Raw genomic sequence first — 20,972 nt, 5'->3', positions numbered from 1 at the left:
CAGCCCCAGGTTACATGATTGACCTAATCAATCTCCCAATCAGAAATAGTACCAGTTCATCACGGTCTGATCTGAATCTCCACTACCCTAATTGCAAAGGACTAAAATACAAGACAACCCATGCGTCCAACTTCTCTTACATAGGCACGCGCCTGTGGAACGCATTGCCACAAGTGGTGAAAACAACTTACGATCACCTAAAATTCAGAAAATTATTAAAGACTCACCTATTCGGAAAGGCATATCCGACTGACCCAACTTAGGTGACTCAACCCTGCAACACTTCACTATCAAAGATCGTATTGAACATTGACAAACCCTTTTACCTCAAACCCAACTTGATTGAATCTTATCTTCCATAGCCCACTATAACATTTTGTACAATTCCCTTCACAGTATTATGAAAGCCACATTGAGCCTGCAAATGTGTGGGAAAATGTGGGATACAAATGTAACAAATAAAATAAAATGTAGAGTTAGCGAATTCGGAACATTAGCTGCAAGGATGAACAAGCACATGTGATGATAAGAGATGGGAAAATCGTGGAAGAAGACCCAGACTACAGGTAAACAAGATTTGCTGGTCATGCAGTCAAAGGATCTAAGGCAAAGTCGTTAATCGGATACTGCAGGGCCTGATGGGACAAGAGAGAGAGGGGGGAACCAGAAAGTAACCTGGGGCAATGATATTAAATCATCACGATCTGGACACGATAAAAGCAAATAGGAAAAGCACGCTCTTAGGGAACTGGCACAACAGCGCTGCCAATCTTCCTATTACGCTGTTGATGAATTAAGATAAATACAATTTGCATTTCGGTGCAGAGGAAACTGGCCATCTTTTCACCGGCTCAGCGGGGCACTGCCAGCTATTCAGGCCCGGTGGGGTTTTCCTTTACACAGGGCCAATATTCAAACTCCACGGTCAGCATTTCATTTAAACGCTAGCTATCATTTTTGAAGTTATATCCAAAAATTCCTCGCTGGCCACTATCTGAACACTGGCGCTGAATATCCAAGTATGACGGGGAGAGCTGCGATTATTGAATAACGGTGATATTCGGCACAACTTAGGTCTCTGTCAGCCTTATTTTCGAAAGAGAAGGGCGCCCATCTTTCGACAGAAATAGCAACATGGGCGTCCTTTTCACAGGGTCACCCAAATCGGCATAATTGAAAGCCGATTTTGGGCGTCCTCAACTGCTTTCCTTCACAAGGATGGCCAAAGTTCACGGGGGCGTGTCGGAGGCTTAGCGAAGGCGGGACTGGGGTGTGCCTAAGACATGGGTGTCCTCGACCGATAATGGAAAAAAGAAGGGCGTCCCTGAGAAACACTTGGACGACTTTACCTGGTCCTTTTTTCTTACGACCAAGCCACAAGAATGCGCCCTAAATGATCAGATGACCACCGGAGGGAAACGGGGATGACCTCCCCTTACTCCCTCAGTGGTCACTAACCCCCTCCCACCCAAAAATAAATGTTAAAATATTTTTTCCAGCCTCTATGCCAGCCTCAAATATCATACCCAGCTCCATAACAGCAGTATGCAGGTCCCTGGAGCAGTTTTAGTGGGTACTGCAGTGCACTTCAGGCAGGCGGACCCAGGCCCACCCCCCCCACCCCCACCTCTTACACTTGTGGTGGTAAATGTGAGCCCTTCAAAACCCACCACAAACCCACATGTAGGTGCCCCCTTCACCCATAAGGGCTATGATAGTGGTGTACAGTTGTGGGGAGTGGGTTTTGGGGGGGTTCAGCACACAAGGTAAGGGAGCTATGTTGCTGGGAGCAATTTGTGAAGTCCACTGCAACGCCCCTAGGGTGCCCGGTTGGTGTCCTGGCATGTGAGGGGGACCAGTGCACTACGAATGCTGGCTCCTCCCACGACCAAAGGGCTTGCATTTGGTTGTTTCTGAGATGGGTGTCCTCGGTTTCCATTATCGCCGAAAATTGAGGACGACCATCTCTAAGGACGACCGTCTCTAAGGTCGACCTAAATATCGCGATTTAGGCGTCCCCAACCATATTATCAAAACAAAAGACGGCCGCCCATCTTGTTTCGATAATATGGGTTTCCCCGCCCCTTCGCCAGAACGTCCTGCGAGGACGTCCTCAGGAAACCTTGGGTGCCCCTTTCGATTATGCCCCTCTGTGTGACTCCCAGCTTCAGCCAGGCACTGTCCCAGCAGTATCCGGAAAACACCAGGGCAGACTGCAGGGATTTAGCCGGATAAAGCTGATGAAAACCCGAGTATAGCCCTGGCCGGTGGCAGTACCTGCTTCCCGGAGACGCACCACTGAATGTCGGATGCTGTATTTCCAGAACTGTTCGTGCACACATTTCTCAGCTAATTGCAGCGGCTCTGTGACCGTTTCTATTACTGGCAGAAGTGTCTGTGCTGAAAGCAGCCTGCGTGTCTGGAAATGGCTCATGCACTGAAATATTCATGGGATAAATAAGCCCGGTAGGGAGCACAGACATCGAGATGACGAAGCGCACACAGAAGGTAATTCTACAAAGGTCACCTAAAGTTAGCAACTGAAATGCTGGGAGCTAAATGCAAATTCTATATCATGAAATTACCATCCTATATAATAATTTGCACCTCCAACATTCTACGTCTGGATGCCTGGCTTCGTAACATCCACTCATTGCCCCGCCCTCGCGTCAAAACGTAATGACGTCAGAGGGTGGAACAATGAGGGGGAAGGGAACGCAGGAGGTGAGATGATGTCAGGAGGAGAGAATCGCCAGGCAGCTCTCGGATGGTCCATCCGCTCCTTCCTGCCCTCGGCTCCCCGATCGACAGCCAGCCAAAGAACGTTCAGGTACAAATCGAGGGGAGGAGAGAATCGCAGGACATCGAGGAGAAGGAGGAAGGGAGGAAGAGGAGGGAAGGGGAGGGCAGGGCGGAGGAGAATTGATGGATGGGATGGGAGGACAGTAGAGGAGAGAATCGCCGGACACGGATGGGAGGGGAGGGAAGAATTGCTGGACATGGAGGGGGCAGGGCAGGGGAGAGAGAAAAAAAAAAAAGCTTACATGACAGCCTTCCTAGGGCCCGTTTCATTGTTGAGGTTCCACTAGTTATGAAATAATATTGCAAGACAGCATTGTAACACCTGACTTTAGTCAGAAATTTTTGTCCGTGTTAATGGCTAGTACAAAGGCTCGAACCCAGTGGTGTGCTGGAGCCGGCTCACATTAGCCGGTTGTTAACTTTTGTGACATTTTGCGAGCCAGTTGTTGAGGCAGGGCGAGCCGGTTTGCGTAATTCGACTCTGGAATTCATTGCTGGAGAATGTGGTTAAGGCGGTTAGCTTAGCAGAGTTTAAGAAAGGTTTGGACGGCTTCATGAAGGAAAAGGCCATAGAATGTTATTAAAAGAACGTAGGGAAAAATCCACTATTCCTGGGACAAGCAGTACAAAATGCTTTGCTCCGTGGATTGTGTCAGGTGATTGTGACCGGGATGGGCCACTATCGGAGACAGGGTGCTCGGCTAGATGGACCTTTGGTCTGTCCCAGTGTGGCGATGCTTGTCTTATGCCTCTTCTCATCCTGAGCCGCAGGGTCCCAAGCACATACCTGAAGGCAGCCACCCTGGTGGTCTAGCAGACTCTTCGAGGCAGTCTTTCCTGCTCGCTGCCGGCGCTGACCCTCCTGCTGCTGCATCGCTCTTTAAAAATGGCTGCCGAGACTTCCAGTGGCAGCGGCCTCATGAGACTTCCGCCCCAAAAAATCCACTACACCAGCGTGGCTGCCTTCAGGTATGTGCTGGGACCCTGCAGATGGGGGACCGGGGAGCAGGTCTGGAATAGGGGGGGTGGGGTGGGGAATGTGGGGAGAATACAGTAAAAAAAAAAAAACATGCCAGCTTGTGCATACGGATGTACAAAGAGGAAGTATAATAAGGGAATAACTTGAATAAATTTGAATAAACTTGACAGGCTGAAGATAGGACCCGATGTGGTGAACTAGATTAGGAACTGGTTGAAGGACAGATGCCAGAGGGTGGTGGTGAATGAAGTTCGCTCGGAGGAGGGAAAGGTGAGTAGTGGAGTGCCTCAGGGATCGGTGCTGGGACCGATTCTGTTCAATATATTTGTGAGTGACATTGCTGAAGGGTTGGAAGGTAAAGTTTGCCTTTTTGCGGATGATACTAAGATTTGTAACAGACTGGACACCCCGGAGGGAGAGGAAAACATGAAAAAGGATCTGCAGAAGCTAGAAGAATGGTCTAAGGTTTGGCAATTAAAATTCAATGTGAAGAAATGCAAAGTGATGCACTTAGGGAGTAGAAACCCACTTATGAGAGACTTATGTGTTAAGCGGTGAGAGTCTGATATGTAGAGACGGGGAGAGGGATCTTGGGGTGATAGTTTCCGAGGATCTGAAGGCGACGAAACAGTGTGACAAGGCGGTGGCCGTAGCTAGAAGGTTACTAGGCTGTATAGAGAGAGGTGTGACCAGCAGAAGAAAGGGGGTGTTGATGCCCCTGTATAAGTTGTTGGTGAGGCCCCACCTAGAGTATTGTGTTCAGTTTTGGAGGCCGTATCTTACTAAGGATGTAAAAAAGAATTGAAGCGGTGCAAAGAAAAGCTACGAGGATGGTATGGGATTTGCGTTACAAGACGTATGAGGAGAGACTTGCGGACCTGAACATGTATACCCTGGAGGAAAGGAGGAACAGGGGTGATATGATACAGACGTTCAAATATTTTAAAGGTATTGATCCGCAAACGAACCTTTTCCGGAGATGCGAAGGAGGTAGAACGAGAGGACATGAAATGAGATTGAAGGGGGGCAGACTCAAGAAAAATGTCAGGAAGTACTTTTTCACGGAGAGAGTGGTGGATGCTTGGAATGCCCTCCCGCGGGAGGTGGTGGAGATGAAAACGGTAACGGAATTCAAACAAGCGTGGGATAAACATAAAGGAATCCTGTTCAGAAGGAAGGGATCCTCAGAAGCTTAGCCAAGATTGGGTGGCAGAGCCGGTGGTGGGAGACAGGGCTGGTGGTTGGCAGGAGGGGCTAGTGCTGGGCAGACTTCTACGGTCTGTGCCCTGACAATGGCAGATACAAATCAAGGTAAGGTATGCACAAAAAGTAGCACATATGAGTTTATCTTGTTGGGCAGACTGGATGGACCGTGCAGGTCTTTTTCTGCCGTCATCTACTATGTTACTATGTTTTTTTCATAGGTAGAGTAGTAATTTATTATAAATCGTAATCGGTGTGTCATTTGGAGGGGCTGATTATAGGGACACCCTAACCCTGTTACATTGATGCAGAGATTTTTTTTTTCTCCTGGTAAAGGGCTTCTAAAACAGACATCATTCAGAGTTTCTATCTATTTATTTACTTATTTATGGCATTTTATCCCACAATAAACATGAATTAGTTTGGAACTTGGGAGATTTAAAATCTTTTTTTTTTCCTGGAGAGAGTAATGCATTGCCTCCCCAGGCTCTCTCCCCGGGTATAGCCAGCTCTGCAATTTTTTTTTTTTTTGGGGGGGGGGGGGTGCTGGCTATACCCGGGGAGAGAGTTTGTTGATAAAAATTTACCAGCACTTCACTACTCGCACCTAAATGCTGGAAACGAAGAAGATGGAAACCAAACTACACTCACACAGGAGCCTTCGGGAGTGGGGGCGTCAACTCAAAATTTCTTGAACAGACCACTGAAGCCTTCACAAGACGGGTGTAATCCCCTGTTAACTTAGGATTACGGAAGACAGTAAGTCCCTGTGAAGAGTCACTGATGGGAGTGACTGGGAGGTCCCTGGGTGGGAGGAAGCCCAGTCCATGGGGGTGTTTATGGAATAAAATGTACAAACAAATTGCAGGGAGGAAAGGGGTCCCTGGACTGAGCGACAAGGGGGGAGGAGTTAGGAGAAGATAAAATTGTTTGCCCTTTAGAGGGGTCTTTGGTTGCCCGATTGTCCCCTACCACTGACCTGGAGGAGTAAAGGGGAGTCCCATTTAAGGAAAGTAAACCTTAGGCTGTAAAGAGGGGAGCTACGGGTGGGCAGCGGAGAAACCTAGCCTGGGAGCGTGGGATTGGATCCAGGGAGCGCCCATCCCAGGACCTGGGTGAGCCAATACAAAGTTTACCTTGGAGGAAGGTCTGGACCTGTGAAAGTGAGGACCACAGGCTTTGGGACAATATTCTCTGGGACAGGCATGGACTTGTCTCTATGGAAATAGTCCTGACATATCCCTGTTAACTATACCCATGAAGTAAGTGGTACAGGTGTTCCCCATGGAAGAACAAAAGCTGACTTTAAGTTATTCAAGAGAACGTCAATATTCATTTACCAGCTGCTTGTTGCAGAAGTCCAACAAAAGTTGAGTAGTTGTTAAGCTCCGGAGCGCAGCGTGGTTCCTGGACTGAAGAGCTGAGTGGAACCCTGAATGATAAAGCATCTCCCAACCCCCCGGATCGCTATTCCGGACCATTGACCCACCCCAGCTCGACTGTAAGTGGACTGAAAGGAGGTGTGGGGGTTAAGAGTGGCCCGCGTGAAAGCGAGGACTGTGAGGTTTGAAGCGAGAAAGATAGTGAACATTCTTTTGTGACCCGGGTCCAGAGCTAGACCCGGGTTGGTTACACAGCCAAAATAATCTGATCCCAAACAGCAGTGGAAGACCAATAATGCAACCGAAACCATGCGTGAGTCTGCATTTTTTCGGTTGCTCTATTGGTCTTACATTGCTGTTTCGGATCAAATTATTCTGCCTATCTTGTCAAGACTTCGGTGGTTTTGCGGGGAAATAAGGAGTGAGGATTATGCTGAGGTTCTGATGACTAAAAAATTCAGCGGGGATTTGGCATCCAGGGAACAAAACATTAAGGCACTTCAGGAATATTCAAGCTGCTTGCTCCTTCTTGCCTGTTTCTAACACTGCCATGAAGAGATATCAAAGCGAGTCAAGCTCGATGTTTCCTTCAGTTAGGAAGGCAAAGGGGTTACCATATTTTGTCCCCCAAAAAGGAGGACACATGCCCCACCCGCATTCACGTCCCGCCCCGCCCCCATTGATGCCCTCGCTCTGCCCCCCATCACATTTCCCCTCCCCCCTGTCACACACCCCATCACTCCCCCTCCCCGTCACCCCCTCCCCTTACCTTACTACTGCCCTGGTGGTCTAGTGACCTCTTCGGGGCAGGAAAGAGCCCCCTCTTTCCTGCCCGGAGCGCTGCCCTGCATGCATCCTTCCTGTTGGTGATCTTGGTGCCGATTCAAAATGGCCGCCGAGAGTTGAAGTGACCTCGTGAGGTCACTTCAACTCTCGGCGGCCATTTTGAATCGGCACCGAGATCACCAACAGGAAGGATGCATGCAGGGCAGCATTCCGGGCAGGAAAGAGGGGGCTCTTTCCTGCCCCGAAAGCAGAAGAGGTCACTAGACCACCAGGGCAGTACTAAGTAAGGGGAGGGGAGTCTAGCAATCTGCCCGTTTATCCGGATTTCTGGACAAGCGGGCAGGCTGGCAGGCGGGCCATCCTTTAGGACGCCCACCAGCCTGCCTGTTTGTCCAGAAATCCGGACAAACGAGCAGATTGGCAAAACCCGCCCGGTTGCCCGGACATGTCCTCAAAAAGAGGACATTACCGGGTAAATCCGGACATATGGTAACCCTAGGAAGGCACGAGGAAGCTTTAGGAACTGCAAAGAAACTGGCTCTTACTACAGTTTCTGAAGTCCCAGCAGGCTTCCTTCGTTTAGGAGAACAATATAAAGACTCAGCAGGAAATTGAAGAGAAATTAAAAAGCCTTGCATTACATGAGAAAACATTGAGCTGGATTGCTGAGACACCTGACACAGGTGGCATCGTCAAAACACGGACCGTGTTGGGGCTGTTCAATAAATTATGAGTTGATGCCCCCACTCCTGAAGGCTCCTTGTGCTTTTGTTTTCACGCCTAAATGCTTGCAGTTGCGTGTGTGACGCTATTCTACAGCCTTAGCGCATAACTGCCTAGCAGAGGGGCCCTTATACAAAGGCATGCTGAAAAATGGCCTGCGGTAGTGTAAACGCATGTTTTTGGACGCACGCATAATCATTTTTCAGCGCACCTATAAAAAAAAATGCCTTTTTAAAAATTTTTGCCAAAAATGGACGTGCGGCAAAATGAAAATTGCCGCGCGTCCAATTTGGGTCTGAGACCTTACCACCAGCCACTGACCTAGTGGTAAAATCTCACACGATAACGACTTATGCACGTCAAATGCCACTTGGCACGCGCCCAATACGCATGTCCGAAACAATTATTTTTCCAACGCGCACCAAAAATGAAATTACTGCAAGAGCCATGCGGTAGCTGGGCAGTAACTCCATTTTGGCACACATTGGACACGTGCAGATGCTTACGCGGCTTAAAGGGCCCCATAGTGATGTATCTAAACCAAGGGCGTAGCCAGACTTCGACGGGAGGGTGGTCCAGAGCCCGAGTTGAGGGGGCACATTTTAGCCCCCCCCCCCCCGCCACCACCAACTCTGACCCCCCCCCCCCCACTGCCGACGACCCTCTCGACCCCCCCCCTCCCAACCACAACCCTCCCCCTACCTTTGCTGGCGGGGGACCCCAACCCCCACCAGCCGAGGTCCTCTTCTTCCAGTACAAGGCTTCGTTTTGTTTACGTCAGACTCAGAAACAGAACGAAGCCTTGCGTTGGAAGAAGAGAACTTCGGCTGGTGGTGGGAGGGGGGTTGAGAGGGTCGTCGGCAGGGGGGTCCAGGGCCTAATCTACGGGGGCCCAGGCCCCCGTGGCCCCACGTAGCTATGCCACTGATCTAAACTAGCTGCATCAGTGGCGTACACATCCCCTGTCAAACCCACCCCCTCCCCTTAAAATCCTCCCAGCTTTAGTCTTCCTACCTATAACATAGGAAAATGTGGGAGGGAGGTTCTGGAAACCAAATTTAGGCTCTTAGCTAGAAAGCCGAAATCCCAGATCTTCCAGGGTAGCATTTTCGGAAATGCTCCCCGTTCCACGCGCAAGACCCAAGAGGCAGGCAGAGCTCTGCAATCTCAATGCGTGGTTGAGACGATGGTGTAAGGATGAAGAATTTAGATTTGTTAGGAAAGGGGCAACATTCTGGGAAATGGGGAGCCTGTTCGGAGAGGGGCTCCACCTTAACTGTTGCAGGAACCAGGTTGCTGGAACTAACTTTTAAAAAGAAGATAGAGCAGCTTTTAAACTAAAACGGGGGAGGGGGAAGCTGGCAATCGCCCAGGAGCATATGGTTCGGTGTGGAGTATCCTTGAAGAATACTATTGAAACAGGACATTTGGGGAATCCCAATAGAGAGGTTTCAATAAAGGTGAAAGAAAGCAAGGAGTGTTTAATGGAAGAACAGGATAAAGGATGCAAATTATCCCTGTCAATTTCAAAGCAGCTTGTAAATGTAAGGAAAAAACACAATTTGAAGAGCCTCTGTAAAAATGCTAGAAACCTAAAAAATAAGATGGGAGAGTTTGGAGTATACAGTACTAAATGATGAGGTAGATATAATAGGCATCTCAGAGACCTGGTGGAAGGAGGACAATCAATGGGACACTGTGTTATCAGGGTGCAAATCAGTGGCGTAGCTACGTGGGGCCTGAGGGGGCCGGGGCCCCCGCAGATTCACCTCAGGACCCCCCTCCGCTGCCGCCTACCTTTACTTTTGCTGGCGGGGGATCCCACTCCCCGCCAGCCGACGTCTTCTCAGTCCTTCCTGCTCTTCAATTTGTTTGCTGACGTCCTGCACGTAATTGTACGTGCAGGACGTCAGACTCAGAGAACAGTTCAACGTGCAGGACGTCAGCAAACAAATTGAAGAGCAGGAAGCGACTGAGAAGAAGGCGTCGGCTGGCGGGGAGTGGGATCCCCCGCCAGCAAAAGTAAAGGTAGGCGGCAGCAGCGGCAGGTTCGCGGCGGGAGGGGGGGCGGCGCCGGGGGGAGGGCTAAAATGTGCCCCCTCCCCCCGGGCTCTGGACCCCTCACCCACGGAAGGCTGGCTACGCCCCTGGTGCAAATTATACTGCAATGATAGAGTGGACCAAAGAGGGAATTGAGTCAAAGAAAATAAACCTACATGAAACAGACAGCAGCATGGAATCCTTATGGACAGAAATTCCATGTGTGAAGGGAAAGAGTATACTGGTAGGGCTGTACTACCGTCCGCCAGGACAGAACAAACACACAGATGAATAAATGTTTACAGAAATTAGGAAAGCTGGCAAATGGAGCAACATTATAATAATGGGTAGTTGCAATTACCCCAATACTGACTGGATGAATGCTACATCAGGGAGCGATAGGGAGGTAAAAATTCTTACATGTAATAAATGACCACTTCTTGGAGCAACGGGTCCAAGAACTGACAAGAAGGGGAACCTTTTAAAGGCATACCCTAAGACATTAGGGAGGGGAAGGGTGGGGGGAGGTATTGATAGGGGAAGGAGGGTAAAGAAGCATAAGTTAAACTCAAAACTCTATTGTGTTGTTTAATTAACAATAAAACTGTAAACATTTTGATTATTCTGAGAACAATTGGAGGGGGGGGGGAAATGTTAAAACATTGATGACAAAAGTTACTGATGGATGTATACAAGCATGATATATTATTGACAATGTCAAATGTTTGATTCGATGGCAAAGTTTACAATGTTGAATCATCAATAAAAACGGTTAAAACATAAAGGCATACCCTAACGATCCAACTTAAATGCCTTAATTCTGCAACATAACGTAACCAAAGCTCGTACAGGACAAAACTTAACTCTTCCTCCTCACGATTCCCCAATGTGTCTGTCACACATGAACTCTACTTTGCCACAACATCACTCTGTATTTGTTCATACCGATATTGGCGATCGCCTCTACGGTAACACGTAAGCCACACTGAGCCTACAAATAGGTGGGAAAATGTAGGATATAAATGTAACAAATAAATAAATAAATACAGTCCTTAGTGGAATCCAGAGCATGGTACGAGAGGTTACAGTGTTGGATTCAATGAGAAACAGGAATAATTAATATGATCACATTTGAGCTGATATCTAGAGTGAAGTCACTAAAGAAATCTACTGTAGCAGAATTCAATCTTCGAAAGGGTGACCGTGACAAAATGAGGAAAATGGTTAAAAAGAAGCTGAAAGAGTTGGCAGCAAAGGCAGTGGCGTTCCTAGGGGGGCGGACACCCGGGGCGGCGCCCCGCCCCCCGGGTGCAGCACCCCCCTCGATGCAGGTCGGACCCTCCCCGGGGGCAGCCCCCCCCCCCCCCCCGATGCAGCGCGGCCCCCCCCCCCCCCGGATGCATGCCGCTGGGGGGGTGCCACAGCGCGCGCCTGCTCAGAGTTCCCTGACTTCGCGCGTTTGCTGCAGCTCCCTCTGACCCGGAACAGGAAGTAACCTGTTCCAGGGCAGAGGGAGCTGCAGCGAACGCGCGAAGTCAGTGAACTCAGAGCAGGCGCGCGCCACGGCACCCCCCAACGGTGTGCACCCGGGGCAGACCGCCCCCACCACCCCCCCCCCCTTGGTACGCCACTGCGCAAAGGTTAGGACTTTAAATCAGGCTTGGACATTGTTTATAAAATACCATCGTGGAAGCCAAGACCAGATGTAGTCCATGTATTATCAAAGGTGGAATGAAGAGCAAATGACAGCCAGCGTGGTTAAAAGGTGAAGTGAAAGAGGCTATTAGAAACAAAGGAGCATCTTTCAAAGTATGGAAAAAGGATCCGAATGAAGAAAATAAGACGCAACATAAGCAGTGTCAAGCTAGATGCAAAGAAGGCTAAAAGAGAATATGAAGAAAAACTTGCCGTGGAGGCAAAAACTCATAACAACACCTTTTTCAGGTACATCAGAAGCAGAAAGCCTGTGAGGGAATCCGTGGGACCATTAGATCATGAAGAAGAAAAAGGGGCTCTCAGGGAGGACAAGGCCTTAGCGGAGAGCCTGAATGAATTCTTTGCTTCAGTCTTTACAGAAGACGATGTAAGAGATTCACCTGTAATGAAAATGGTTTTCAACGGTAATGATGCGGAGGAACTGAAAGAAATCTCAATGAACCTGGAAGATGAACTGAGCCAAATTGACAAGTTAAAGAGTGATAAATCACCTGGACCAGATGGCATACACCCCGGGGTACTGAAAGAACTCAAACATGAAATTACTGATCTGTTGTTAGTGATCTGAAACCTGTCATTAAAATCATCCGTAGTACTTGAAAATTGGAGAGTGGTCAATGTAATGCCAATTTTTAAAAAGGGTTCCAGGGAAATTACTACTACTACTACTACTTAACATTTCTAAAGTGCTACTAGGGTTACGCAGCGCTGTACAATTTAACATAGAGGGATGGTCCCTGCTCAAGGAGCTTACAATCTAATTACAGACCAGTAAGCCTGACTTCAGTTCCAGGTAAAATAGTGGAAACTATTATAAAGAATAAAATTATGGAACACAGACAAACATGGTTTAATGGGACAGAATCAGCATGGGTTCAGCCAAGGGAAGTTTTGCCTCACCAATTTGTTTCATTTCCTTGAAGGCATAAATGAGCACGTAGATAAAGGTGTCAGACTTGTGAGTTCTTGTACCTAGTAGCGCGCTGCTGAGTGCGATGATACGCACCCGGACTCTGCTTGGCGGCCGAGCAACCCCGAGGTTCACCTGCGGTGACAGCCGTTCCCCGGGGGTTGAGCCCCCAGGTGCGGGCGGCCGGCAGAACTTACATAGAGAGATGAGGAGAGGGGCGCTGAGGAAACCAGCTAGAGGAGAGCAGAAGGGAGTGGTCCACGTACAGGCAATGTCCAAAAGGCAGGCAGCAGGCAAGAGCGTAGGCCAGGTACAGGCAACGTCCAACAGGCAGGCAAGAGAGTAATCCAGGTACAGGCAACATCTAACAGGCAGGCAGTAGGCAAGAGAGTAATCCAGGTACAGGCGAAAGTAAGCAGGCAGGCGGCAGGCAAAAGGGTAATCCAGGTACAGGCAAAGTCAGTAGGCAGGCAAGAGAGTAATCCAGGCACAGGCAAGTCAGTAGGCTGGTGGCAGCCAAAAGCATAATCCAGATACAGGCAAAGTCAGCAACGAGGGACCAATAGAAGAAGCAGACTACAGAGTTAGTAACACCTACCCAAGTAGAAGCCGAAGCCCAGAAGCAGAGAAAGATTTCCCAAAAATAGTGCTGGAATCAGCCCGTAACACAAGGTGAGGGGCGTGACAAAAGGTGAACTGGTTGATACAGTGTATCTGGATTTTCAGAAAGTTTTTGACAACGTTTCTCATGAGAGACTACTGAGCAAATTAAAAAGTCTTGGATTAGGAGGCAATGCATTTCTGTGGATTAGGAATTGGTTATTGGACAGAAAACAGAGGGTAGCGTTTAATGGCCATTTTTCTTAATGGAGGAGGGTGAACAGTGGAGTGCCACAGGGATCTGTACTGGGAATGGTGCTATTTAACATATTTATAAATGATCTGGAAAATGGGATGACGAGTGAGGTGATTAAATTTGCAGATGACACAAAACTATTCAAAGTTGCCAAAACGAATGAGGATTGTGGAAAAATTGCAGGAATACCTTAGGAAACTGGAAGACTGGGCATCCCAATGACAGATGAAATTTAATGTGATGCACATTGGACAGAATCATCCGAATCATAGCTACCTGATGCTAGAGTCCACCTTAGGAGACAGCACTCAAGGAAAAGACCTAGGTGTCATTGTAGACAATACACGTTAGCAATATCCGTATTCTCTTCTCATTGTATTTAATAAAGTCTAGAAAATATATCGGAGTCCTCAGCAGCATATGGCCATCACTAAGCAGCCGGACCCCTTCAACTCCCACACTCACCTGGCTAATGATATAGATGCCAAAACTGATCCTCTGCCTGCGGAGGATAGGGTGCAGGTAGTAGAGCCAGTACTTCAGGTGGTGGTCACGGTGGCGGAAGGGGATGATGATGGCTACTCTCTGCTTGGCTCTGCAGTCTGAGGGGATATACTTCCCACCCTCCTTCACATCGGGGTTCTCCCTCTGCACACGTTCCATAGTCATGGTAGAGCCGAACTCAATTAGCAAGCGACCAACTGCAGAGAGAAAGAAAACAGTTATTGAAAATGTCGATGGAAGGACCCTGAGGATACAAAGACACCCTGAAGGTCTACTGCATTAGGGACGTTCTATGGCAGAGCAGTGCTCCTGTTTCTCCAGCACATCCTTCCTCATCCACCTCTGTTGCCTGGAGGAGGAAGAGGAAGTGACCTAGTGGTTAGAACAACGGGTTGAGATCCAAGAAAGCCAGGGTTCAAATCCTGCTCCTTCTGATTATTGGGCAAGCCACGTTGCCTCCAATATCCATTTCGATTGTAAGCTCTTTGGGGAAGGCACGTACCCCCCTAATTCCATATATTCTGCCAATTAAGCACCTTAACTGGTAGAGTTTGAAAGGAAGTTAAGTGCCAAATTAGGGGTGAAAAAAAACAGCTGGTTGTCTAAGAGGTCCTTTTACCAAGCTGCGGAAAAAAAGGACCCTGTGATCGAGGCGAGGGCCATTTTTGCCGAGCACTGAGGACCTTTTTACTGCAGCGGATAAAAATGCTGAAAAAAAGACATGGCCACACGGTAAGATTTCACTTACCACGTGGCCATGCAGGGAGGGAGCTTTTAACGCCAGCCACTGAGGTGGCTGTAAGGGCTCCCGTTCTAACCCGGTGGTAACCGGAAAGCGCTGGCACTGCCCAATTACCGCCGGGTTAGTGCCGCGCTAAAATATACGGCCCTATTTTCCCTAGCACGGGAAATGGCACATGTTGGGGCTGGAACCACTGGCGCCTGCTCCAGACTTGTGCGCAGAAAGCCCGCACTGGGCTTACTGGTGCTTTATAAAAGGGCCCCTAAATGGATTTAGCCACTATTCTTTAACCTGGTGCCTGAGGGGTTGATATTCAAAACGATTTAACTGGCCAGAAACAGCTCCTGGCCAGTTAATTCGTTTGTTCGAGGCTAGACGCTCATTTTCAGCGGTAGTTGACTGGTTAGCACAGGGGCGGACTGAGAATACTCTGGGCCTCCCCGTCATACTGCTGCCGCCACCAGTGCCCCCACCCCCGCTGTGCTGCCTCCCTCCCACTGTGTTGCCACTGCCCCCCCCCCCCCCCCACCTTGAAGTGCCCTGGTGATCTAGTGGCTGTGGCTTCTTCGGGGACAGGAAATAAATCCCCTTTTTCCTGCCAACACGCTGCCTCTACTCTGCCCGGCGCGGCACCACGTTTACAAAACGACTACCGAGTCTTCCCACGGTAGGCTCGCCTCTCACGAGACTACCACGGGAGTCTTGGCAGCCATTTTGTAAACACAGCACTGCAACCAGAAAGAATAGCGGCAGCAGCCACTAGACCACCAGGGCCGCGTGGGGGCTGTAGTGTGCGGCGGTAGGCAACCAGGCAGAGCCTCTGGGCTCTCAGGCACTGCCTGGTTGCCCCAGTCCACCCCTGGGTGAGCACCAAAAGCAAAACCAGCTATTTTGGGAATGTTCTGGGGGCAGAGTCGGCACTTGGCTGGTAAAGGGCCAATACTGGGCACTTAACCAGCCATCTTAACCGCGTAAAGATGACCACATGAAAGTCAGTCCTATCTTTATGCGGCTCATCGTAGCCGTTAAGTGCTGAATATTGCATTCAACCAGCTACGTTTTACCCAGCCACGTATTCTGTGATATTCAATGCCTTGAATTTCTAAGCATAATGCCGGCGGCAGTCAGGAAAACGCTAAGTGCTGCCAGCTGAATATCGACCCCCAAGTGTTCAAGCACATAACCGCAAAGGGAATGTTCCCATGGGAGGGGCATGGCTGGGTCCTGGATATTCCAGCCCTTTAAACATGACCTTTACTGAATATGGTCAGTTAGGTGTCGAACAGCCGCAATCAGTCACTCCCATTCCCACCTCCCATAGAGTATGCATACGGGATGGCGTCCAATTCCTGACATAGGCCAGTATTCTATAACGCATCAGGCACACACACATTTCCGGTTACAGAATATTAGCTTACCGGCCAATTTTTAAAACCATTTAACTGGCCAGGAAACGGCCCTTAACTGACTATCCAGCAATACTCAGAGGGAGATAACCACCTATCTCTTGCTGAATATTGCCGGTTAGCGCTTAGCTGGTTATATCATGCAACATAACCGGCTCTCAGCCGATATTCAGCAGATCTATGGTTGAGTTTGGCAGTCGAATCAGGTTGCCAAGATGGCTGGAATATCTCTGGCCAGTTTAAACTTAACCAGTCAGCGCTGAATATGCAATGTCAAATGCCAGAAAAAGCCCGGCGTTGAATATCAGGCCTCGGCATCGAATGCGGGAAGCAGCCCGGCTACCTCTCATGGTCTGAACATCAGCCCCTTAGCGCCTAGAATTTGGGCACCAGCTTTTAATTCCCTTTATAGACTTGCCCCCATATTGTATCCGACTACTTAGCACAAAGAACATAGGAATAGCCATACTGGGTCAGACCAATGGTCCATCTAGCCCAGTATCCTGTTTCCAACAGTGGCCAAACCAGGTCACAAGTACCTGGCAGAAATCCAATTAGTAGCAACATTCCATGTAGAACCCCAAAGAGTAGCAACATTCCATGTAGAACCCAAAGAGTAGCAACATTCCATTCAGAATCTCAAAAAGTGGCAACATTCCATGCTATCAATCCCAGGGCAAGCAGTGCCCCCCCATGTCCATCTCAATATTGACTTTTCTTCCAGGAACTTGTCCAAACTTTTCTTTAAAATCCAGATACACTAACTGCTGTTACCACATCCTCCTGCAGTGAGTTCCAGAGCTTAACTATTCATTGAGCGAAAAAATATTTCCTCCTATTTCCATGTAACTTCACTGAATGTCCCCTAGTCTTTGTACTTTTGGAACGAGTAAAAAAAAAAATCGATTCACTTCTACATCACTGAGGATTTTGTAGACCACAATCATATTCCCCCTCACCCATCTCTTTTCCAAGCTGAAGAGCCCTAACCTCTTTAGCCTTTTCTCATACGAAAGGAGTTCCATCCTCTTTATCATTTTATCACTATATAAATGATAACTCTTATTATGATTACAAAGGAAGCATACACCAAAGGGAAAGAGTCGCTCAGGGCAAAGATCACCCACAATACTGTGCTTCCAAAAGTAACAGGAAAAGAAAATGGGGAGAGAGAATTAAGAAAATGGGATGGAGAGAAATTTAAAGGAACCTGTAGAGATGGCTGAGGGGAAAGATACAAAAATGGTATGGGATTTGCGTTGCAAACCGTACGAGGAGAGACTTGCCGACTTGAACATGTATACCTTGGAGGAAAGTAGAAACAGGGGTGACATGATACAGACGTTCAAATATTTGAAAGGTGTTAATCCGCAAACGAACCTTTTCCGGAGACGGGAAGGCGGTAGAACTAGAGCGCATGAAATGAGGTTGAAGGGGGGCAGACTCAGGAGTAATATCAGGAAGTATTTTTTCACAGAGAGAGGGCGGTGGATATGTGGAATGCCCTCCCGCGGGAGGTGGTGGAGATGAAAACGGTAACGGAATTCAAACGTGTGGGATAAACACAAAGGAATCCTGTTTAGAAGGAATGAATCTACGGAATCTTAGCAGAGATTGGGTGGCAACACCGGTAATTGGGAAGCAAAACCGGTGCTAGGCAGACTTCTACGGATTGTGACTGAATAGATATGGATGAGCTTCAGTGTAAATTTTAAGGGGCTTCGACGTTAGCTTCAGAAGTTTTAGTACAAGAACAGTACAGAACTGGGCAGACTTCTACGGTCTGTGCCCTGAGAAAGGCAAGGACAAATCAAACTCGGGTATAAAGTATCACATACCATGTAAAATGAGTTTATCTTGTTGGGCAGACTGGATGGACCGTACAGGTCTTTATCTGCTGTCATTTACCATGTTATTATGTTACTCTTTGGGATTCTGCATGGAATGTTGCTACTAATTAGGATTCCGGAATCTTGTAACTCTTTAGGATTCCAGAATCTTCAGAACGTTTAGTACAAGAAGAGTGCTGGGCAGACTTCTAGGGTCTGTGCCCTGATAAAGGCAAGGACAAATCAAACTCGGGTATAAAGTATCACATACCATGTAAAGTGAGTTTATCTTGTTGGGCAGACTGGTTCTAACAAGTACCTGGCAGGATGCCAAAAGGTAGGTAGTAACCAAGCTACTTACCCCCAGGGATAAACAGAGGCTACATTTCTCCTGCTCTACCTTAATAACAGTTTACAGACTTTTTCTGCAGGAACTTGTCCAAACCGTTTTATAACCCAGATACCCTAATTGTTTTCAACACATCCTCTGGCAGCAAGTTCCAGAGCTAAACTATGCATTGAGTGAAAATATATTTTCCCCTGTTTGTTTTAAACATAATAGTCAGCAAATTTATGGCGTGTCCCCTAGACTTTGTGTTTTTGAAAGAGCAAACAATCGATTCACATTTATCTGTTCCACTCCACTCAGGATTTTAGAGACCTCTATCATATCCCCTCTCCAGCGGCGTACCAAGGGTGGGGCGGTGGGGGCGGTCTGCCCCGGGTGCACGCCGCTGGAGGGGTGCAGAGAGCGGCCACGCACCTGTCGGCTCCGCTGGTTCCCTGCTCCCTCTGCCCCGGAACAGGTTACTTCCTGTTCCGGGGCAGAGGGAGCAGGGAGGCAGCGGAGCCAACAGGCGCGCGGCTGCTCTCTGCACCCCTCCAGCGGCATGCACACGGGGGGGGGGGGGGGGGGGTTGATGCACCAGGGGGGGTCATTGCGCCTGGGGGTGGGGGGGTTGTGCTGCACCCGGGGGGGGGGGGGTGCGCATCGGCGATCCGCCCCGGGTGGCAGCCGACCTAGGATCGTCACTGCCCCTCTCGCCCACCTGTTCACCAAGCTGAAGAGCCCTAACCTCTTTAGCCTTTCTTCATATGAAAGTCATTCCATCCCTCAATTCTTTTCGGTCTCCCTTCTCTGTATCTTTCCTAATTCCACTATCAGGAGATGCAGCGATCAGATGTGGAGGAGTGGCCTAGTGGTTAGGGTGGTGGACTTTGGTTCTGAGGAACTGCATTCGATTCCCACTTCAGGCACAGGCAGCTCCTTGTGACTCTGGGCAAGTCACTTAACCCTCCATTGCCCCATGTAAGCCGCATTGAGCCTCCTGCCATGAGTGGGAAAGCGCAGGGTACAAATGTAACAAAAATAAAATAGATACTATTGGAGATTCTACATGGAATGTTGCTACTATTGGACATTCTACATGTAATGTTGCTATTCCACTAGCAACATTCCATGTAGAAGGCTGCGCAGGCTTCTGTTTCTGTGAGTCTGACGTCCTGCACATACGTGAAGGACGTCAGACTCACAGAAGCAGAAGCCTGCGCGGCCACATTGGTGATCTGCTGTTGCTAGTGGAATAGCAACATTCCATGTAGAATCTCAAATAGTAGCAACAGTGGAGGAGTGGCCTAGTGGGAGGAGTGGCCTAGTGGTTAGGGTGGTGGACTTTGGTCCTGGGGAACTGAGTTCGATTCCCGGCACAGGCAGCTCCTTGTGACTCTGGGCAAGTCACTTAACCCTCCATTGCCCCATGTAAGCTGCATTGAGCCTGCCATGAGTGGGAAAGCGCAGGGTACAAATGTAACAAAAATAAAATAGATACTATTGGAGATTCTACATGGAATGTTGCTACTATTGGAGATTCTACATGGAATGTTGCTATTCCACTAGCAACATTCCATGTAGAAGGCTGCGCAGGCTTCTGTTTCTGTGAGTCTGACGCAGAAGCCTGCGCGGCCACATTGGTGATCTGCAAGGGCCGACTTCTACATGGAATGTTGCTAGTGGAATAGCAACATTCCATGTAGAATCTCCAATAGTAGCAACAGTGGAGGAGTGGCCTAGTGGTTTGGGTGGTGGACTTTGGTCCTGGGGAACTGAGTTCGATTCCCACCTCAGGCACAGGCAGCTCCTTGTGACTCTGGGCAAGTCACTTAACCCTCCATTGCCTGCCGCATAGAGCCTGCCATGAGTGGGAAAGTGCGGGGTACAAATGAAACAAAACAAAAACCCAGTTCCCCAGGACTAAATAATATTAATAAAAAAGATTTGAACTGAAAACAATAAAAGGCTCTGGGAGTTCTACCCGGAAAAAAAAATACAGTCCATTTTTGTTCATGGAGAGCTGCAAGGGACAGGGCTGATCAGGAATCACAGGATAGCCCGAGAGGAGTTGAGTTGCAAAAGCCCCAAAGAAAAAGACGACGGACTTTTAGCCCTTAACTGCGAGAGCTACAACAAAAACAATGCCCACCACCCTGCAAACTGCCCCCACCCCCTGCAACTGCCCTACCACCCTACAAACTGCCCCTCTGCCTTCACCAAACACACAGGAATTACAAATAATTGCCTAGCTATGATATACTGAACTTTAAGTTATTCAGATATATATTTCCGCCCAATTTCAAAATTATTTAACGGGTTAAATCACTTGTGCCTCCTACCTGCTGCTATTCGGTGGCATTTAACTGGACAGTGCCAGTGGCATAGCTACGGGTGGGCCTGGGTAGGCACGGGCCCACCCATTCTTGGCTCAGGCCCACTCAGCAGCAGCACCCCACATCAACATCTCTCCTCCTCCGCAGCATCCCAGCATCTGACCGCCCGTCGCTGAACCCTGTCCCCCCCTGGTGTACCTTGCAGGCGTCCCTAGAACCTGCAGTGATTCAATTATTGCTGTCTGCGTCGGCCCTGCAGGCTTCCATTGGCCAGGTCCCGCCCTCACTTTCATCATTTCCTGTCTGGCGGGACCCGGCCAATAGAAGCCTGCAGGGCCAGAGCAGGCAGCAATAACTGAATCACTGCAGTCGCCAGGAACGCCTGTAATGTACACCAGGAAGGGACGGGGTTCCGCGACGGGCGGTGAGA

At 48.9% G+C, this 20,972-nt stretch overlaps 1 protein-coding gene across 3 annotated transcripts in view; it reads right to left on the bottom strand.

Moving 5' to 3' along the window:
- The window catches only part of LOC115472011 (beta-1,4-galactosyltransferase 2-like), a 236,794-nt gene that overhangs the window by 54,021 nt on the left and 161,801 nt on the right, over nt 1–20,972 (bottom strand). For all 3 annotated transcript variants that reach the window (XM_030206039.1, XM_030206040.1, XM_030206041.1), the window contains exon 3: nt 13,863–14,098. In XM_030206039.1, coding sequence (XP_030061899.1) covers nt 13,863–14,098 — 236 coding nt within the window. The remainder of the gene's footprint in view (nt 1–13,862; nt 14,099–20,972) is intronic.

This window comes from Microcaecilia unicolor, chromosome 6 (assembly GCF_901765095.1).
Source record: "Microcaecilia unicolor chromosome 6, aMicUni1.1, whole genome shotgun sequence".
Taxonomy (NCBI): Eukaryota; Metazoa; Chordata; class Amphibia; order Gymnophiona; family Siphonopidae; genus Microcaecilia; species Microcaecilia unicolor.
This window is presented reverse-complemented; position numbering and strand designations above follow the sequence as displayed.